The sequence below is a fragment of the Uloborus diversus genome, chromosome 5 (genome assembly GCF_026930045.1).
Source record: "Uloborus diversus isolate 005 chromosome 5, Udiv.v.3.1, whole genome shotgun sequence".
NCBI lineage: Eukaryota > Metazoa > Arthropoda > Arachnida > Araneae > Uloboridae > Uloborus > Uloborus diversus.
In genome coordinates this window covers 94,092,864-94,111,560 of record NC_072735.1, presented here as the reverse complement: position 1 = coordinate 94,111,560, position 18,697 = coordinate 94,092,864, and the positions used below count along the sequence as shown (strand labels likewise).

The following is an 18,697-nucleotide window of genomic DNA, read 5'->3' as shown; positions in this document are numbered from 1 at the left end:
CAGGAGTTAGCCCACATTTTTTTTGACTGAGTTTTGCATTTTTTCTAAAATAAATTTAAGAAAAAATTATTATTGAAATAATGAATAAAATATGTAGATATAAATTAGCCTATGGTGAAAAAAACCATCCAGCATTAAAAATGATTGAAATATTTGCATGATGCAAAAAGATTGAAATCTCAAACAACACATGCAATTTTCGGGGAAACATGTGTTTGACATCGTTGGCATGTTTCCCAAACATACGTTTTCGGCAGAAAACGCGGAGGATGAAGATTTGAAGGGAGAAAATAGAAAAACTAAGAAAAGGGGATGAAACTTAATATAGTTTTGAAAAAACTAAGGAAATTTTCAGAAAATTAAGGACTTTTTAAGGGTTTTTTAGGGACCTTAATTTTGCTTGACGAAAATAAGGGTTTCTTAGGGGTTTTTTAAGGAGGTACGAACCCTGATATATATGCAATACATTTTTTTTGAAAGAAGGTTACTTTCAGGATTTATTTTTTTTTCCCATACAGTGGTTTACTTTCTGATTAGAACTGAATAGGGTAATTCACTTTTGTTTTGTTGCAAAATAAACCTAGAATTATGTGGCATGCCGGAATATTCGAATTTCCCTGCTTTGCTGGTCAACCTCACTTTTTGCGGCATGCCTGATAATGTGGGGTAATATGCTAATTTTTAAATAAATAATATGATGAAATTGAATAAATAGGCATCACAAATCATTATTTTTCTCAAAAGCTATATTAAATTTAAAATGTGCTAGTTTTTAATTCTATGATATAAATGAACCCTGCAATGAGAATTCTTTACTTTCACCTTTGTTTCTCAGTTCCACATTTTTAAATTCCAGATTACAAAATCAAAAATTAAATTCATTGATATTAGAGAGAGATTTTCACACTAAAATTAGGTAAAACAAATGAACATTTTATTTTTATAACACATTTATCTACAAGTAAATACACTTACTTGTTTAATACCTTTAGAGACTTTATTTTTATCCTTATTTACATCACTGTCAAAAATTTCATAGACATGTCTCTGTAACTGTTTTCGACTATAGTTCAACTTTTCCACATTTGTTTTTCCAGGTAACTTACTAATAACATCCTAAAAAATTATAAAAGACTTTAGTTAAAAATTTCAATCCATGTAGTTCAGCATAACTTTGAACCAAGGATGATGAGCTTGTTCTCAGGAGAATATAATCCTCCAATACAAATTTGTAAAAAATTTATTCACTCATCATAGTCAAAAAGCATAAGTACGAAATACTTTTAAGTGGGCTAACCTTGAAAACAAGTGATGAGATGAGCAGAATACATTTTCATTTAATATAAAAAAATTCCGAACACTGCGTTTTATTTTATTTTTTATTTATTAATTTTTTTTAGCTGAGAAAATGCTTTGCAATAAAATATTGTATAAAATCTTTTAAATGCACGTTTCAGAAAATTAAATTCAAAACAGACAAACAAAAAAAGCTATCCGTAAACCATTTTTTATACAATGCACTAAACAGCATATGTATATTTAGTCTTTCGTATTAAACATTGCACCATGTCTTGCAGGATTTGCACTTTTTATCATTTGCTTTGCCAAAACATTTTTTTTTTTTTTTGCTCTAGACCAGCGGTTCCCAACCCATGGGCCGCAAACAGCGTGTTACTGGGCCGTGGAGACCGGTCGAGAATCTGAATCAAGATAAAACTTGGGGTCTTAATTTCGGTTTTTCGTGAAAATTCACTTATTAGATATACTGTCACTCAAAAACTCTCCCTGGCTCATCGCCAATAAGGAACTTTTGGATTAAGATTTTTCATATTTCCCACTTTCCCAGATAATGGAAGATGAAATCTAATTAATCAGAAACTTCTTTAAAGAAAATTGTCAAAGTACTTAGTATTATCTTCAAGCGTCAAGCTAAAAATGCTACTCTTTTGCTGAACTGGCATAACTAACTAGTGAATTGAGACACTTGAGAGGCTTTTTGACAACCTACCTATTTGAATGAGACTTTTTATTGCAGTTAAAAAAAAACAAAAGTAATATAGAAATACATTGAATGTTGCAAATTATTTGAGATCAAAACTATCTAGTTTCAATTCAGATATAAACTCCCTTGCAGAGAAAAAAACGCCAAGAATCCCATGGAACTTTAACTTTGATGGCTTCTTTTTGAGTTTCCTTACAGCTGTGCCAGCAAAGTGAATGCAATAAAGGTATTTTCTTCATTAAAAATTACTTTGAAAATTGTTCTTGTACAGTATATTTATATCTGTGGTGCAATATATATAAATATACTGTACAAGAACAATTAATTACTGCACAAGAAAAGGGGAGTAACATCTCCAGAACTCTTGTTTTTACCGCACTTTCAGTCCTAATATGCTTAAGAACAGTTATGAATAGGTCCTCCCCCCTCCCCTCCAGAAAGTAAATTTCGGCTGTACAAGTAATGTGTAGTATTTAGTGGGCCTCAATCTTGTTTTCTACAAAACTGGTGGGCCGCACAATCAAAAAGGTTGGGAACCGCTGATCTAGACACTGGATATATTTAACGTTCACTTTTAATTTTTAAAATTTAACTTCATTAGCTACCTTTTCGTTGCATTCATTGTTTGGATTTTTTTAGAGTATTTGCCTAAGAATCCACTTAATAGTGCATCACTGATATGGTACTTTTTACTTTGAGTTTGTTAGCTGTGGAAATCTCAATCTCAAAACAGTGGTTTTATTTGGTTTTTACTTTTTGTGAACTGCTGTTTTCTAGCAATTTTTAATTATTTTTTGCTGTTTGGTTTTTACTTAATTCATATATATATTTATGCATAGATATGATGTTCAATAATCTACTTTACAATCAGGATTTACAATATTTTTATCTTCTTCTGTGGGCATAGACAGTGAAACTTCTACGAGAGACCACCTCTACTAATTACCCCATTGGATTTCCTCCCTACCTACTCAATGTTAAACCATTAAAACCTCTCCTAACGGCCAGAAAAATGGAAAACTCAGCACAAAAAAATGAAGGAATTTTTAGTAAGAGGGAACCAAAAGAGATAACAAAAGAAAAGCAATAAACATTTTAGTCCGGACACACTTGTCTTCTTTTGCTTATAAAAGTGGAAATAAACCAGAAGGGGATGAAATCAATTTTTCTAAATACAGTTGGCTCGCTGTTTAACAATGTGCTATTTAACATCTTTATCTATTTAAAGACGACTTTTCACGGTCCCGGCTGCTCCATTTACCGTATATACTCGCGTATAGGTCGATCTCGGGTATAAGTCGACCCACCCTTTTTCAGAGAAAAAATCCAGAAAAAATCCAAAACCCGCGTATAAGTCGACCCCATACTTTCCAAAAACATCGCGAATTATTTTCAAAGAAATTTCAAAATAATGAACACATTTATTTACAAATAAAATAGGAATTAAATAGGAAAACATTTCTAAAAGCCTTCAAACTCGGATTCCGAGTCGGACGCAAAAAAAAAGTTCATTAAAGTCCGCTTCCGTCACCACCGCGTCATCGTATACATCGGCGGCTGCAGAATCGTCAATGACATCAGAAGTTGCGTTCAACGAACCTCACCGGTAAACCGGTAAGTAACCAGTTACTAACCGCGGCGTTCTATGATCGACCGGTTACCGCAGCGGTTACTATTCTAAGCAGTTGATTGGTTGATTTGAGCACGTGATCATTAGCTGTCACGTGATTCACTAACCGGTCGCTCCCGGTCGTGCTCGTCGAACGCACTCTCAGTCTGAATGGCGTGACTGTTGACGATAAATATTTTCATACGTTTCACGATATTTGTTAATTGCTGATTTGATCCTTAATAAAGAAGAATAAAATTATCTTTATTTACGTGTATTATTTAGGTTTTTTTAGTTATTATTTTTGAATAAGTTTACTTTTTCACACGATCAACTTATCAGCAACTACCTGTAACCGCACATCGGCATTTCTCGTAGCTTCCCAGCTCTCGTTGATCGGAAAAAAATTTTCGGAAAATTTGACCCGCGTATAAGTCGACCCCCCTTCCTTTGATCTCATTTTTTGGACAAAATTTCTCGACTTATACGCGAGTATATATGGTAAGTTTTAGAAGCATTCTATTTAAGGATGCATCCTACTTAAGAACGATTTTTTGTGGTCCCTTGAAAGTCGTTAAATAGAGAGCCCCCCCCCCTCCCCAACTGTATTTCATTTGGATTCTTTTGTTCAGAGCCTCAAGATTGTCACAAAAAGGAGGGCATAGTTCTCATTCCCTTGGGAAGATAAGGTGACAGTTTTATATCTTGCAGCAGGTCAGGAGCATTTTCTGTCACTGGTAGGTTAATAAGGACAAGCAGTTATTCAAAAGTTGCTCTCAGAACTTAGTTTATGCTTACAAATAGAAAGAAGGCATTCCTAGGTTGCTTTAGTGGTCAGAATCTGTTTTCAGCTCATTTGAACAAGTCATAAATAGATAGGCTCATGTTGCACTCAAATTGCACTAATGATAGCAACATTAATAATTAACTTTTGTGGCTAAAAGTGGAAATAAAAACAAAAATTGGTTCAGAACATACAAAGGACCTGAAGTAAAATCACTCTTCTCATTTTAAAGCAAATCAGTTCCTGAATGGAATAACAATGTAGGAAATAAATTTTAGAGAAGCAAAATTTTAGTTTCTCTATTAAAATATATTTTTATCATAATGCATTCCATAAATTCTGTAAGCGGATGATAAGTTATTTCTGAAGGAGCAAATAGTGTTTTTGCATTTTCAAAAAAGACCTCAAAGAGCGACCAACCTCCATTAACAACCACTTTTTTCAGGAAAGGAGAGTGGTTGTTCCAGACAGTTTCAGTGCAATCCGATTCTGTATTTGCATCACCGACAACTATTTGCAATGTGATATTACTGGAGAGGAATAAATTTGAAAGAAAGTACTCTTGAATTTTCCCTTTCATGAGAATATTTTTAGAATTTTCCTCAAAAGATTACCACCAAGACACATCCCCATTCTGAATTCTAATTCAAACATTCAACACAACCATAAACAAATTTAACTATTACCTGCTCAGTATTATTGACAGCAGCTCCTTTCATGAGTTTGTACACAGTTTTGATAAGAACACAATCTTTCAGTGCTTCATTAAATAAAAGAGTCTGACTGTCAGCATATGCACTGCCTTTCATGTAATTTAGCTGGAGGGAAAAATATGAATAAATTCATTTTTAATACATAAAATAAATCAAAAAATTAACATATTCTATTTTAAACCAAGAATAAAATTTCAGTTGAAATACAGCTGGCTTTCTGTAATTTGATTGGCACAGTATAGCACTTTGAGGCAATTGATTCTTCATGAGGCATGCTTGGGACAAACTTTTTCACTAGGTGGCGCAACATGTCCAGTTGGTATTCTTTACTTCTGGTCATTCCGTTAACATGTTTGAGAGTACACGATGAAGAAATATCATTTTTTTCCAAAGCTATATCAATTTTGAAGTGAATGTTAAACAAAAAGATTACTATTTCAATTTTAAAAGAACTAAAAGTTATGAAGGTTAAAACGGAGGTCTAACGCTGAATTAAATACCAGAAAGTATTGATAGTATTTAAATGATGGTTAAAACTATCAGTCAAAAATAAATTATGAGATTTCAATAATTCTACAACTAACATAAAATGTTCTTACATTTTTGTTAAACATTTCCTCATTTTGAGAACTAAGTAATTATTATTTTATTTTTAACACACTTTATTTCTTAATTTCGATGTTCGAAACTGCAACAGTTTGCTCTAAAATATGCTGAAGCTTATTTTTTTATTTTTTGCTAAATGTATGTTTCTCTAGTTGATAGTCAAAATGTAATGAGTAAGAAAGCCTAAAACATTACCGCTCTCATATTTTTCAAAAATTTTATTTTCTTTCCTTTTTTTTATACACACATCAAACTGTAAATAATTTCAATAACTATTAATCGTTTTTTGTCCAAATTATTACTTGATTCTGTAATGAAATGAGTAAAATTTGACAATAGAAGATAGAATGACAATTTCAGAGTTGTATCATATTGAAAAAGAATTAAGATATAAAAGCTATCTTAGATTTTTTATCCTTTTCACAGACTCTTATTTTTACTTTTAACTCTTGACTAAAAATTAAATTATTCAAAGCAGTTTTATGTTGAAGAGTGTCAAGCAAAGGGACGATCCACCAAACCGAAGCACATTCAAATTAAATAAAAAGGTAACATGCTTTAAAAAAAGAATGCATTAATAACCTTAGCTAAGTATAATAACATTGCAGCTATTTTATAAGGATGAACTTCATCTTTTGTAGTTAAAACACAAAATATATTTAAAGACTATGCAAATAGTTGTACAAATGTGAAAATGTACCAGTAATACCCTAACAATATGATACATATTAATTTTATGCACTGTAGCAGACAAACTATTTTCGGGGAGTAGGGGGGGGGTTAAAAGGCCCTACATGCAAAAATATGACCATACTAGTATAGACCATGGGCCATGTATGTTGAGATGAAGGGCTCTGGGGAATTTTTCACCCCCAAATTTATCCCTTGTATGCAACTAACATTGTACACAAATACATGGTTTCGATTTATAATTCAGTAGCTTACGGAGGCAAAACTAATTTTATTGAACATCCTTTTTTTTTTGAGTAAGGTGGAAAATAATTTTTAACACCCCCTCCCAAAAAGGCTCTTAACAGCTAAAAAACTAGTGGAATTATTATGTATGTGATTGGGATTTCAGTTCATTAAGGAAAAGAACTTAATCTGTACGAAACTAAAATAGAAAATTCAAATAGTAATATGAATAATACTTACTTCAAATTTTAAATTAAGTTATACAAGTATTCAGGTATTAATTCACATTATTGATAAAAACAACTAAGCAAGACACCTTTTATCTTAAAACTAAATAATGCGAAATAACAAAAAAAAAAAAAAAAAAAATAAGAATAATAATAATAAAATAAACTACAAAGATTTGAAACATATATACATTTCTGACAGTAAGTTGTAGTAGAGGCGGTGTTTACTATTTATTTCATCTGCCTATTGTATAAAACAATAATAATTATTTCCATCCTAACCATTTCGATTTTCATTTAATAGAAAACTACAAAATGAAATGGATCTTGTGAACAGTATGCTCTTACTAACATCATGACAGGTAAATCAGTCTCCACTTTTTCACGATGCTTTTTTTTTCTTTAAATGTTAAATATCGACATCGAAAAAGCATGAAATGCAAAACATCAATGTTATTCTCTTTTTACCTGAATTTTTAATTTATTTTGCCCCCAACAGTAAAAACAACAGTAAGTATAAAACATTTTTTTAAACAAGTTTGCTATTATGTATACACATGTATCTGTACATATAAAAATGCACATTTCAGAGAAGAAATCTCTATGCTATTCTTTATTTATTTGGTATCAAGCGATTCACACTTAAAGCTACTGTACTTGGTGACACATTCAGCTATTTCAAACGGAGTTGCGACTGAAAGGGTATTATTTTTTTTCCTACATGGAAAAAATATATTGAGATGTCTATTCACATTAAAAAAATAAAAAACTCATGGAATATCTAAAGCACATAGACACATCAAAGACGCATCGGAACTTCTCGGCATTTCTATGACAAGACAAGACTAACATGGCGGAATAGCCGGAAGTAATTTACACCAACATCCGCTTGGGCGTGCTAGGAACTATGGGAGTTCTAGCATGCCCATTATATATATATTAGTTTAAAACTTTTATTTGAAAAAACATAATTATACATAGAGCATTTCTTCAGGGTTGTTAATATATTCAAACATTACAACTCAGGTTTTAATAAAGCATATTACTAAAACGTAATTATTTAGTCATTTTGAACTTATTACAATTTAATTCATACTTACCCTACGAAATCTTGAAGGTGGAACTGCAATTACATTCATGAAAAACATATCAATAGCAAGTTCATCTTTAGTATCTTCTCTCAGCAACGTTTTATAAAGTTGCCTCAAAAGCACTTTTTCATTTTCCCATAGCTTGTGAAGACTTTGTCTGGCGTCTTCAGGTAATAGTTCTCGGTTTGACAATTCAAGTGCAACAATATCTGCATCCCCACTGCCAGATACCCTATAACCAAAAATATAAAAATATTAAATTTTCTAAGACACTTGTATATATTTAAAAATTGAGTAAAAAATTATCAAATACATGCATGTAACAAAAAGCTTAATAAATATTTAGGGTGAAATGAAGTAAGTGCCACTAACAGTATGGTACATATTAAAGATTATATATGAGGGGTTAAGAAGCAACGTTTCGAGTAAAACATGTTTGAAGTTCAGATCCTAGGTAGGCTTTCATTGAGTTTTTTCTAAATCATATTGTATAGCAACATCTAACAGGGCTACTGCTACTAGTGCCATTTCTTCCCATAAAACAGAGAAGTCTTCTTCTCATTAGAACTGGTTGTCTCCAAATTAAAAATTTCGGTATTTAAAAAATCTTTAGCTTTTCACTTTGTCATATTTGATTTAATTAGCACTTAAACTAATAACTTAATGAAGAAATTCTTATCAAAGTCAATACTTGCCATTTCACTTTCCAGGAAAAGAAGTTTAATAGCTTTTTTCGTATAAAATCTAATTAATTTATTGAATTACAATTAAGATTGTCAGAGAAAAATTAAACTTTTTCTTCAAAATGCAAAAAAAAAAAAGAAAAGAAAAGAAAAAGGAATATGTAAATATAATACGTAAGTACCATTTAAAAAAAATCTGACTATCTGCTTGTCTACGGAATAAAATAATTTAATTATAGTATTTACTTAAATTATTTTATTTAAGGGTTAATGACATCATATATGAAGTATAAAGATGCTGACTCATTAAACAGAACATCTTATAATGGACAGTATCGGTCAATTTTACACTCGACATACATCATCGCCTTAGAACAATAGTAAAATATCTGTTATTTCTGGGATTAAATATCTTACTGTTCCTCTGAGGCAATGACATTAAGTAGCTATTGATTGGATGTCCTCAGAATCTCAAAAGTGAAATTTTTTGACTTTTTTGAAACTCTCCACTAAAAAAAACAAAATCCACTAACTTAAAAACAAAAATCGTAACTTTGGTAAATGTCTATTGTCTTTTGGATAGCTTAAGGAAAATGTGCTTCAGTGCTTCTAATTATAGTGTTGATCTCCAAATCTTTAAAAGAGCATAAACAAATTTCTGGCTCTATATTTTAGAGAATTAAAGCATGTGGCAAAAAATGAAACACATACCATTTTCTATTTTTCCAGAAGAACATATTCAATCTACTGTTAATGTTTTGTGGCTTATTCATGATTTATGGGACAGATTTTCAAATCCATGACACTTTTGGGACTTTCTTCATCTCTAGACACCCTGATTCAAATTCCTTTGAATTCTTGAAATCGTTCTTAGATTGCATTCCTTTCAAAAGCTTCAACTACTCTGGGATTAGTGCTTGACCAGGGGTGGCATTTCACCATTTCATTTGGGGGGTCGAGTTTCTTTAATATGTATAACCCCAAAGCGAAACCAAACACACATTAGCTAACAAGAAGTTGTCATAAAATCGATTTAGTATGAATAAAATTAGTGTTTAGAAACAATTAAAATTTTGATTCATTGACTAAGAAGTTATCATACAAAACATCTTGCTACTAAAGTTTTCATACCTCTTGGAAAAGTTATAATGCATGATTTTTGGAATTCGGAAGAGCAGGGAATCGTGTTACTAATCTATCAGTGCCCAATGTTGTTCTGTTTTGCCAGTTCAGCTAAATGGAAAAGGTTTTTTTTTCCCCCCTTTGTGCTTCGAAAATATTTTTTTAACCTCCTGAGACATAAAAAAAATCTTTCTCTACTAGCTGCAGGGGTGATTGTGACTCCATGAAAAAATACCTGAACTTTTTTCCAAGGAGAAAAAGTGTTTTGATGGGCAAAGATATACACATTACGTGTATGCACACATTATTTATACATAATTATTTGTTGGGGCTAAAACTCGAAGATTTAATTGTACTTAATATGTCCATATGCATGGAGAGAATTAAATTCTTTTAATTTTTCTCATTTCTGAAATTTTTTCAAAGAATGTTTTATTTTCCTCTATTGTATCTGAATCCTTAACCATTTATTACATTCATTTTCTAAAAGTGCACAAATATTACAGAATTAAATAAGTTTGGGGCAAAAGGGGCAGAATGTATTATGATCACTGCGCAATAGGGCTAGGCGATATCCGAATTTTAATGCCACGATATATCGCTCTCCAAATATCGATACTTTTGATATATATAAGTCGTTAAATTCAACATTTAATGGTGGGGGGGAGAAGGACTGTAAAGCCTATTACATAAGCATCTACAACAGAGAAAAGCCATAGGCCATCTTGGTGAATAAATATTTTAGCAATTTAATCTAATAATATAGTTACAGCAAGGATTTTCATGTGTTTGTGTCGGGAGGGGAGGGGGGGGGGGGGTCATGAAGCAGATTATACCACAGAAACTTTTGGAGAAATTAATTTGGAAGAATTTATGTCTTTTTATTAGTGCGTGGCAATCATCTGCATATTAAGATACGCAACAGAGAAACGATATTAGGCAGCTTGAAAAGAAAATATTAAGGGGAAAAATATCAAGTAACGCTCCTTTCTCTTCTTATCTAGCCTTTATTCCATCTCTCACCCCAGCTGTTCTTCAATAATTACCATAGAAATTGCAAAACATGACGGTAGCTTACGCTTTATACCAAACAAAACGTCTTCAATTTGGACTTTCGGCGTTTCATTAAACATCGACCTAAATTTTACAAAAGTGGGTTTTTCTGAAAATATAGGATGGTCCGGTATTTTCGAAGATGAAGATACCGGTAATCAAGATGTAATTACCGGAAATCCGGTAAAATACCGGAACACAATCACCCCTGTAGCTGAGCTGATTGTAATAGTTAAAAATAATTGAAATAACACAAAGTTATGTATGAAAACACTTTTTATATCTTGCTCTTCAAAATCCAGGGTTCATACCCTTTAGGCAGAAAAAAATTCAAGCACTTTTCAAGGTAAAAAATTTTGTTTTCAAGGCAATATCATAAATTTGTACTAAAAATATTGTATGCAGATTTCATTTGCTACAAACACATAGAAATAAGGCAACTAGTATGTTGTGGCCATCACGAAACTTTCTTCTATATTTTTCTTTTTTTTCTGATCCCTCCCCATGCTTGACGAGGAAGCAATATTCCCAACAAAAACAAAATTACACATGCAAAAACTTGACGACTATCCCAATGTCTGAATTATTGCAAAAGCAAAGCAAAGAGCGAAAATTGAAAGTTATTTTAAAAGCCTTGCTTGAATGAATTACAAATATTTTATTTGTTAACAAACATAAGATGGCAACAGTTAAAAATTTTAAATCATTGAGATAATATTTCCTATCATTTCCATACAATTAAAATCACGAGAAATACGCAGACGACAATCTATTACGATTCATCTTTCTTATTGTTGCATTAATAAAAATATTTTTATTCGCAAAAAAAAATCAACACCTCTTGGAGCGATCGGCGTCAAAATTGAACCAAAGCCTGCTTACATATGGATTCACATATATTCCAAATTTCAACCAGAACGTAGCATTACTTCTTGAGATAGGGCACTCAAAATGGAAAAAAAGAACGGGTGATTGCGCTACCCCCTTTTTAGCTGTTGACACAAGAATAAAATCAGTTCTTATACCCACTAAGGGCTACTTGCCGATAAATTTTTCTTTCATTCCGTTCATTATTTCTTGAGATACAACAGTCACAATTGACGACAAAAAACGTTCTACAGCTCAACCCCCGTTTGAGTTATTGACACCAAAATTGAATCAGCACCTGTTCCTGTTAATACCAACATATGGACCAAATTTTGTTTGATTCCGCCAGTTACTTCCTGAGGAATAGCAAGCACGCGTAACTCGAAAAACGTCCCATTGCTCCACCCCCCTTGGAGGAATTCGCGCCAAAAACTAATGGGCACAAGTTCACATAGGGGCACATATGTGTACTAAATTTCGTTCGATTTCATGCGGTAGTTTTTGCTGTAGAGCGGCCACAAAAAACTGGTCACACACAGACGTGACACACATACACACACACACACATACACACACACATACAGACAGACAGACATTTTCCAAAAATGGTCAAAATGGACTCAGCACACCTCAAAACGTTCGAATCCGTCAAAATTCGAAATTCGAAAATTTGCACGAATCCAATACTTTCTTCTATATATTAGATATAGAAGAAAGTAATAATACAAAAAAGTATAGGAAAACAAAATTGCTTTTTCTACAACGAGAGACGCTTTGATGAAAGATCTACTGCGTTGAAAGTTTTTCTGAAAATGTTTGAAAAGTTTGGTCATAAAGAGAAGCAGATACCAAGAGGTTTAATTTTGAGGTTTTTCAAAGGTTGCAGCAGTCAGAGGTTTGTATATTTTCTAGAATCAGCAAATTAATACTTTAAAAAAACCCCTTTCATAAGTGCTTTTAACTTTTATGGGAAGAAACTAAAATATCCAAGTTCAATGGCATTGCCAGAGAGGAGTTTTTGAAGTCACGCCCCTCCCCCCCCCCCCCCCTTGGTTTCAACATTTATTTCCAATAGTTATACAGTGGTTTATTACAATATGAGGGCGGTTAGGACAAACACTACCCAGAAAGTTATTTCAGTTTGCACTATTAAGTTCTAAAAATATTAGGTTTGCAAATCATTTATAAGTATGCAAATCAATTATTCGTATGTAGTATGTATTAGTTGTTCAGCCAATAAGGCATTTCAACTGTCCTCGAAAAATTTAAAAATTAGGAAGTAAGAAAAGTTTATGAAAGTCCACAGTCCAGTCTCTACACCTCAAAATATAGAAAAGCAGCTTAAGCAGTGATAAATACTCTGAATGCAAACTTGAGCCTATAAAGCTTTCATTGATTAACTTGCAATAGACAATAAATGTGCAAGTTCAGATTTATAGAGCCATATTTCGAAATTGAAAAGATTCACAAGAAGTTGACATATATTATGACAAAAGTAGTTTTATTTTGGGAAAAAATGGGTTATTGTTGAAATTAGAATTTAAATTTAGAAAGGCAATAATATTCAGGTGTAATTGTGATTTGTGAGTTCATAAAAAATTACCTGAAAGTTTCAAAGAGCAAAATGGGGCGAGGGGGGGGGGAATAATTTTTAAAACTAAGACCCCTATTACTTGAATATACATATGTACAACAATAACTTTTGCTATGCATACAATTCATAAAATAGTTTATTAAGTCAAAATATTCTGCATAGAAATACCATGCCCAGTGCCTGTTGATAACCAGCAACAGGCACTGGGCCTAACTAGGCTGGTACTGGTCAATTTATTAGATCCAAATGAAGATGAATGACCCTCCTTAAGCTATCTACCCCTTTGCTGATTAAAGCCTCTTTCAGTAAGCTCTAAGTACCCACAACCTTAATAAAGTAGTAATTTTGAACATTTGAGGAAAAGGGGAAAATTGGAGATATAGGGAGGTAAAAGCATAAAAACGAACACAACTGGATTTCAAGTGAATAATCATAACAACCACCCCTGTTATACACCTTATTTATTTTAGCAGACATAAAAAAATGATGTACTTATAAATAAAATTATATAAATCAACTTTATATTTAAAATACAAACTTTAAGTTAATTTGTTAGGTGCTCAACTGCTGAAATTTATATATTTTTTAAAAAAATCTGTTATGACCAAAAATTAGGTAAAGATAATCATATTCAAAATTGCAAAAATAAATAAACAAATAATTAAACAAGACCAAGGTAATAAATTCTTTAACTCTTTAGTTATTAAAATAAAAAATAAAATAAGCTAATCTGATGTAGCAGTGTCAAAATAACTACTAATTGCCAAAAATATAAAAATATTTACAAAATGCAAAAGGATTGAAATCTCAAACAAGGGAAGCAAATTTTCGCGAATTAAGTTTAATGTTGTCATGTTTCCCATAAAATAAACTTATATTTTACTGAAATTAAACATAAAATATGCTAATCTACGGTAGCAAATATGAAAATAACATCCGATTAGTGAATATATTTAAATATTTGCAAGATGCAAAAAGATTGAAATTTCAAACACGAGAAGCAATTTTTCGCTAAGTCTGAGTTCGTTCGACGTGGCATGTTTCTCATGAAATAAATTTATTTGTTTTTTATTAAAATTAAACAAAAAATATACTAATCTAAGGTAGCATATGCGAAACTAACATTTGATTAGCCAAAATATTTAAATATTTGCAGGATGCAAAAAGATAGAAATTTCAAACACAAGAGCAATTTTCCGCGAAACCCGAGTAAGTTCAATGTTGTCATGGTTTCCAAATTAATTTCTTTGTTAATTAATGAAATTAAACAAAAAATAAACTAATCTAAGGTACCATATGTCAAAATATCTTTCGGTTGTAAAAAACATCAAAATATTTGCAAGATGCAAAAGGATTGAAATCCCAAACACGGAAGCAATTTTTCGCGATGTTGCATACTGAACACATGTTCAGAAAATTGCATTGGTGAAATACTTTTTCAAAACTTCTAAGCACAATTCGTTGATTTTTGAGAGAATTTAAGCACTAAGAAACTTTTTCAAGGTTTTAAAACTTTTTCAAGGTTTTCAAGCACTTGAAAATGAACTTTTTTTTTTCAAGCACTTTTCAAGGTTTTTCAAGGGCGTACGAACCCTGAAATCACCCAGGCTACTTCAAAAACTGTGAGGTGTTTAAAATTTTCATCATTGAATAATCTAGTCATGTCGGCGCTTCAGCTTCATCTGCCTCCAGCTCTGTTATTCACTATTCCAGACTTATGAGTCCATAACAAGGACAAAACTGTAGTCTCTGGATGTGAAAACCATTCTGTCGGTATATTGCTTGTAATTTTCCTTGACTCATGCTAAAAATTTTACTCACTGTTGAAACAACTTATTTTTTGTTTTCAAAATCCAATCCAACTAACCATAATCCCAGCCAACCATACAGAAAAATAACTATCATCAGATCTTGTGTTAATTTCATTCGAAACTTAAATTTCTTAGCTTCTATTACTTCATACAAAATATTAAAAAATCAATGCTTAGCTTCACACCATCATGTAGATTTTTTTTTTTTTACGCCGAGTAGGGATTGAAGATTGAAGATATAGATTTTGATAGAGTAAAGCATTTTTCAAAAACCTTTTCCCGATGCAAACAAATTGGATAAAAATTCAAACGAAGTCATACATGCTAAAGGGCATGAGCTTTTTCACCATTGAAAGAATAGTTTTGCAATAATTCTTCCAGTCGTCAAATCACTGCTTTGAAGTTATAGAGAAATGTTTTTATCGTTTTAACTCTTGAAGATTATCTTGTGTCACTCCGCGATTGCATAATTATAGAGCCCCATAAGAGGTATTTGGTTGATATGTCTTTTTTTATTCAATAATCACATGCATTTTTAAGAAGTTTCTATGAAAGCATTATAATGTATTTAGCAGCTGAAACATGTTTCTAGTTCTAGTAGAAGAAAGCGATGAACACTCATTAAATAAATATACACTTAAAAAATGAGCGTAAAAATGAATGTAAAATATCAAGGAATTTTCTTGTGAAAACCATGCAGTCACACCACTTTTCACAGGCCTCTCATATTGGACATACCATCGTTACACTGGGCACATAAGTGTGAAATATTTAGCCTATATGAGGCAATGTCTTCTTTAATTAAAATTAACCATGGTTCTCTATCAGTTTTCTATGTGCTGAAAAAGCTGAAAATACTTCACGAATTTCTAAGTCATCATCCAAATAACAAAAAACACTTTTTCTAGTCTGAGAATGTGTCGAGTTTCATCAAATAGTTGCTGAGAACCAACGAGATTTCCTTTAATGAGGATTGATTTCGACTTACAAAAATTGAACTTACCCATTTTCTATCATTCTGCTCAAAAATTTTGGGGATGCGACCGCCCCCTCTTGATCCCCCCTATTTGCCACCCCTGTGTTTGACTAAATAATGGTTAAGCCTCATAATATTATACAATTTTTCTATTAACTAATTGAGTATTGAAATTACTATTTTATTTCTTATCCAGAATTAAAAGCCTGTTTGATTATTTTAATATGAATGGCATAAATTAAATACATAAAAATTAAACTTAAAAAAAACAAGCCTCAGGAGGGGAAAAAAATTGTCGAATTTTACCTTTTCATAAGTAGTTTCAATCAGTATACTCACTAGCGTAAATAATTTTACCAGAAGTTACTTTATTAGTAATAAGGAACAAATATTTGTTCAACAAAATTTTAGTAATTTTGGAAGGTGATCATTATATAGATCTGATGCCTGAGATAGAATTCACTATATTTTTAGAATTTAACAAGCTTACCCAGATTCTTTTTTCACAGTTGTTCCATCAACATAAAGTATGCTCATGTTATTCCGTGTAAGCTTTCGCCTTGGATGCCGACAATGAGGACATTTCCCACTTACTCTCATCATATGTTTACCAATGAAATTTCTTATAATGTCTTTTCGGCACTCGACTATGCTTTTACAAGGTTCATTACTTAAATCTTGATCCAAACCTAAATAAAAAAAGTTTTTTTTTTTTTTTAATTTTAACTATAACCTGAGCTTTATTATTATTTACTATTATTAATACAATTTTATCAGAATGAAACAGTTAAGTCAAAAATAGCTTAAAATAAAGACCTTCAATATGAGTAGTAAAGTAAAACCTGTAAAGTTGACCACCCTTGTAAGTTGACCGCCTATCTAAGATGACTGCTATTTTCAGGCACAGAGTTAGATTTATGGCATGTAATTCAACCTCTATAAGTTGACCACCTGTTCAAGTTGACCACTAAAATAGTGCACCGCAAGTGGTCAACTTACACAGGTTTCATTGTTAACATAATTACTTCAAGGATTGTGTCAAGGTATAACTATTCCCTGTACAAATAAACATTTTGCACAACACTATATTATTGCCGTTTCACATCAATTTGTAGGAAAATTTCAAACTAACAAAATCAAAATTCATATGAAAGCTATGCTGCGTAAGTTAATTTATTGCCAAGTTTTATATTTCTGTAATACTAAATAATTTAAACGCATTTTAAACATACCCTTTGTGTATTAGAAAAACATGCAAGCTTTGAAATTATATAGCTTTTTCTAAATAAAATGAGGGGGGCGAGGCTAATTGCAACAAACACTTTTAAGCTGAAAAAACTAAATTTCAGTAACTGAAGTTTAAAAAAGGAAAAAAAAAAAAGCCAGACAGCTACATACCTATACCCCCTGAACACCACTTGCAACATCACTAATATTATTAAACTCATGCGACTAACCAGATTAAGTTCATTAACTTAAATTGGCCTTTATAAATTTTTAAAAGAATAAAACAAATATATTAAACAATGTTTAAAATATAGTCTTTTAAATGCTTAAAATGTTAGTTTTTTATAAAGCAACCCAGCTGCTAATGTAACGATATCATAAATGAGATCAAAGCTTCAAAAAGGAATATTTAAAAAAAAAAACAATTTTTTTAAAGAAATGATTTTTATAAGTTACAGTAGCAACAGTTATAAATTTTATTAAAGTCTGAATCTAAAGTTTGTTTCAAAAAAATTGCACAAGCCCATCATGCAGAAGTGGATTTTAGGGAAGAAGATAAAATCGATTTAGAAAAATAAAAGATAAAATTCATAAATAAGAGAAAAAAATAATTTAATTACCTCATTAAATGTTTCATATTTTTCTAAACAGCACGAATCAAATTCCTTTCAGCCTTTCACTACTACTTAAAAAACACCTAGCATATTTTGAGCACTTTAAAAAAACTTGAGTTGTTGACACGAGTAACATTGGAGTCAGAAGTCAGTATAGAAGAATATACTTAACTGGCTTAGGATTCAAAGATACATAAAAATCGACATGTCCTACAATTCTTTTTTAATAAAATCGGTAATTGACAATAAGGGAGCCTAAAAACATTTAAAAAGAACTTCGTGAGGAAAAGCTTTATGAGGAGACGCTTTTTATTTTTACTCTTTGGTGCCCCCTCAAAAACAATTTCTGAATCCACCCTGCCATCATTTCACAGTTTTCCACAAGTTTGGGGGAAAAGCATACATAATCAATGAATACTTCAATTAAAACAACAAAAACCAAATACACATAACATATACATAAACTGCTTAAGAGTGGCTCTTTCCTGACTCTCGTAATTGATAAGCTTGATCTTGTATATTATTGTGCACATAAAATAGCTTGTTAGAAATAGTTGAGAGGTCAAACACAAAGGCTGCTTTAAAAATTTAAATAATTCTCGAACAGAAACTCGATATAGATTAGAATAATGTTTAAAATATGCTTTTGCTTTTCAATTTTGTAAAAACAAAAAATGTATTTTGGTGTATTAAGTTAAATTGAATTTGATGAGAGATGACTATTTTATGAAATTATTTTCATTACTATAGTTACCTATAGTTTAGAATATGAGTTTAACTAGTTTTTTTTTAAATATATAATA

General features: G+C 31.3%; 1 protein-coding gene across 1 annotated transcript in view; it reads right to left on the bottom strand.

The window, feature by feature from the left end:
• The window catches only part of LOC129222652 (DNA-directed RNA polymerase I subunit RPA1-like), a 96,312-nt gene that overhangs the window by 68,483 nt on the left and 9,132 nt on the right, over window positions 1–18,697 (bottom strand). Inside the window, exons 5-8 of the mRNA XM_054857182.1 lie at window positions 16,544–16,742; window positions 7,957–8,179; window positions 5,082–5,213; window positions 976–1,116 (exon numbers count right to left, since the gene is read on the bottom strand). Of these exons, the coding sequence (XP_054713157.1) occupies window positions 976–1,116; window positions 5,082–5,213; window positions 7,957–8,179; window positions 16,544–16,742 (695 nt within the window). The remainder of the gene's footprint in view (window positions 1–975; window positions 1,117–5,081; window positions 5,214–7,956; window positions 8,180–16,543; window positions 16,743–18,697) is intronic.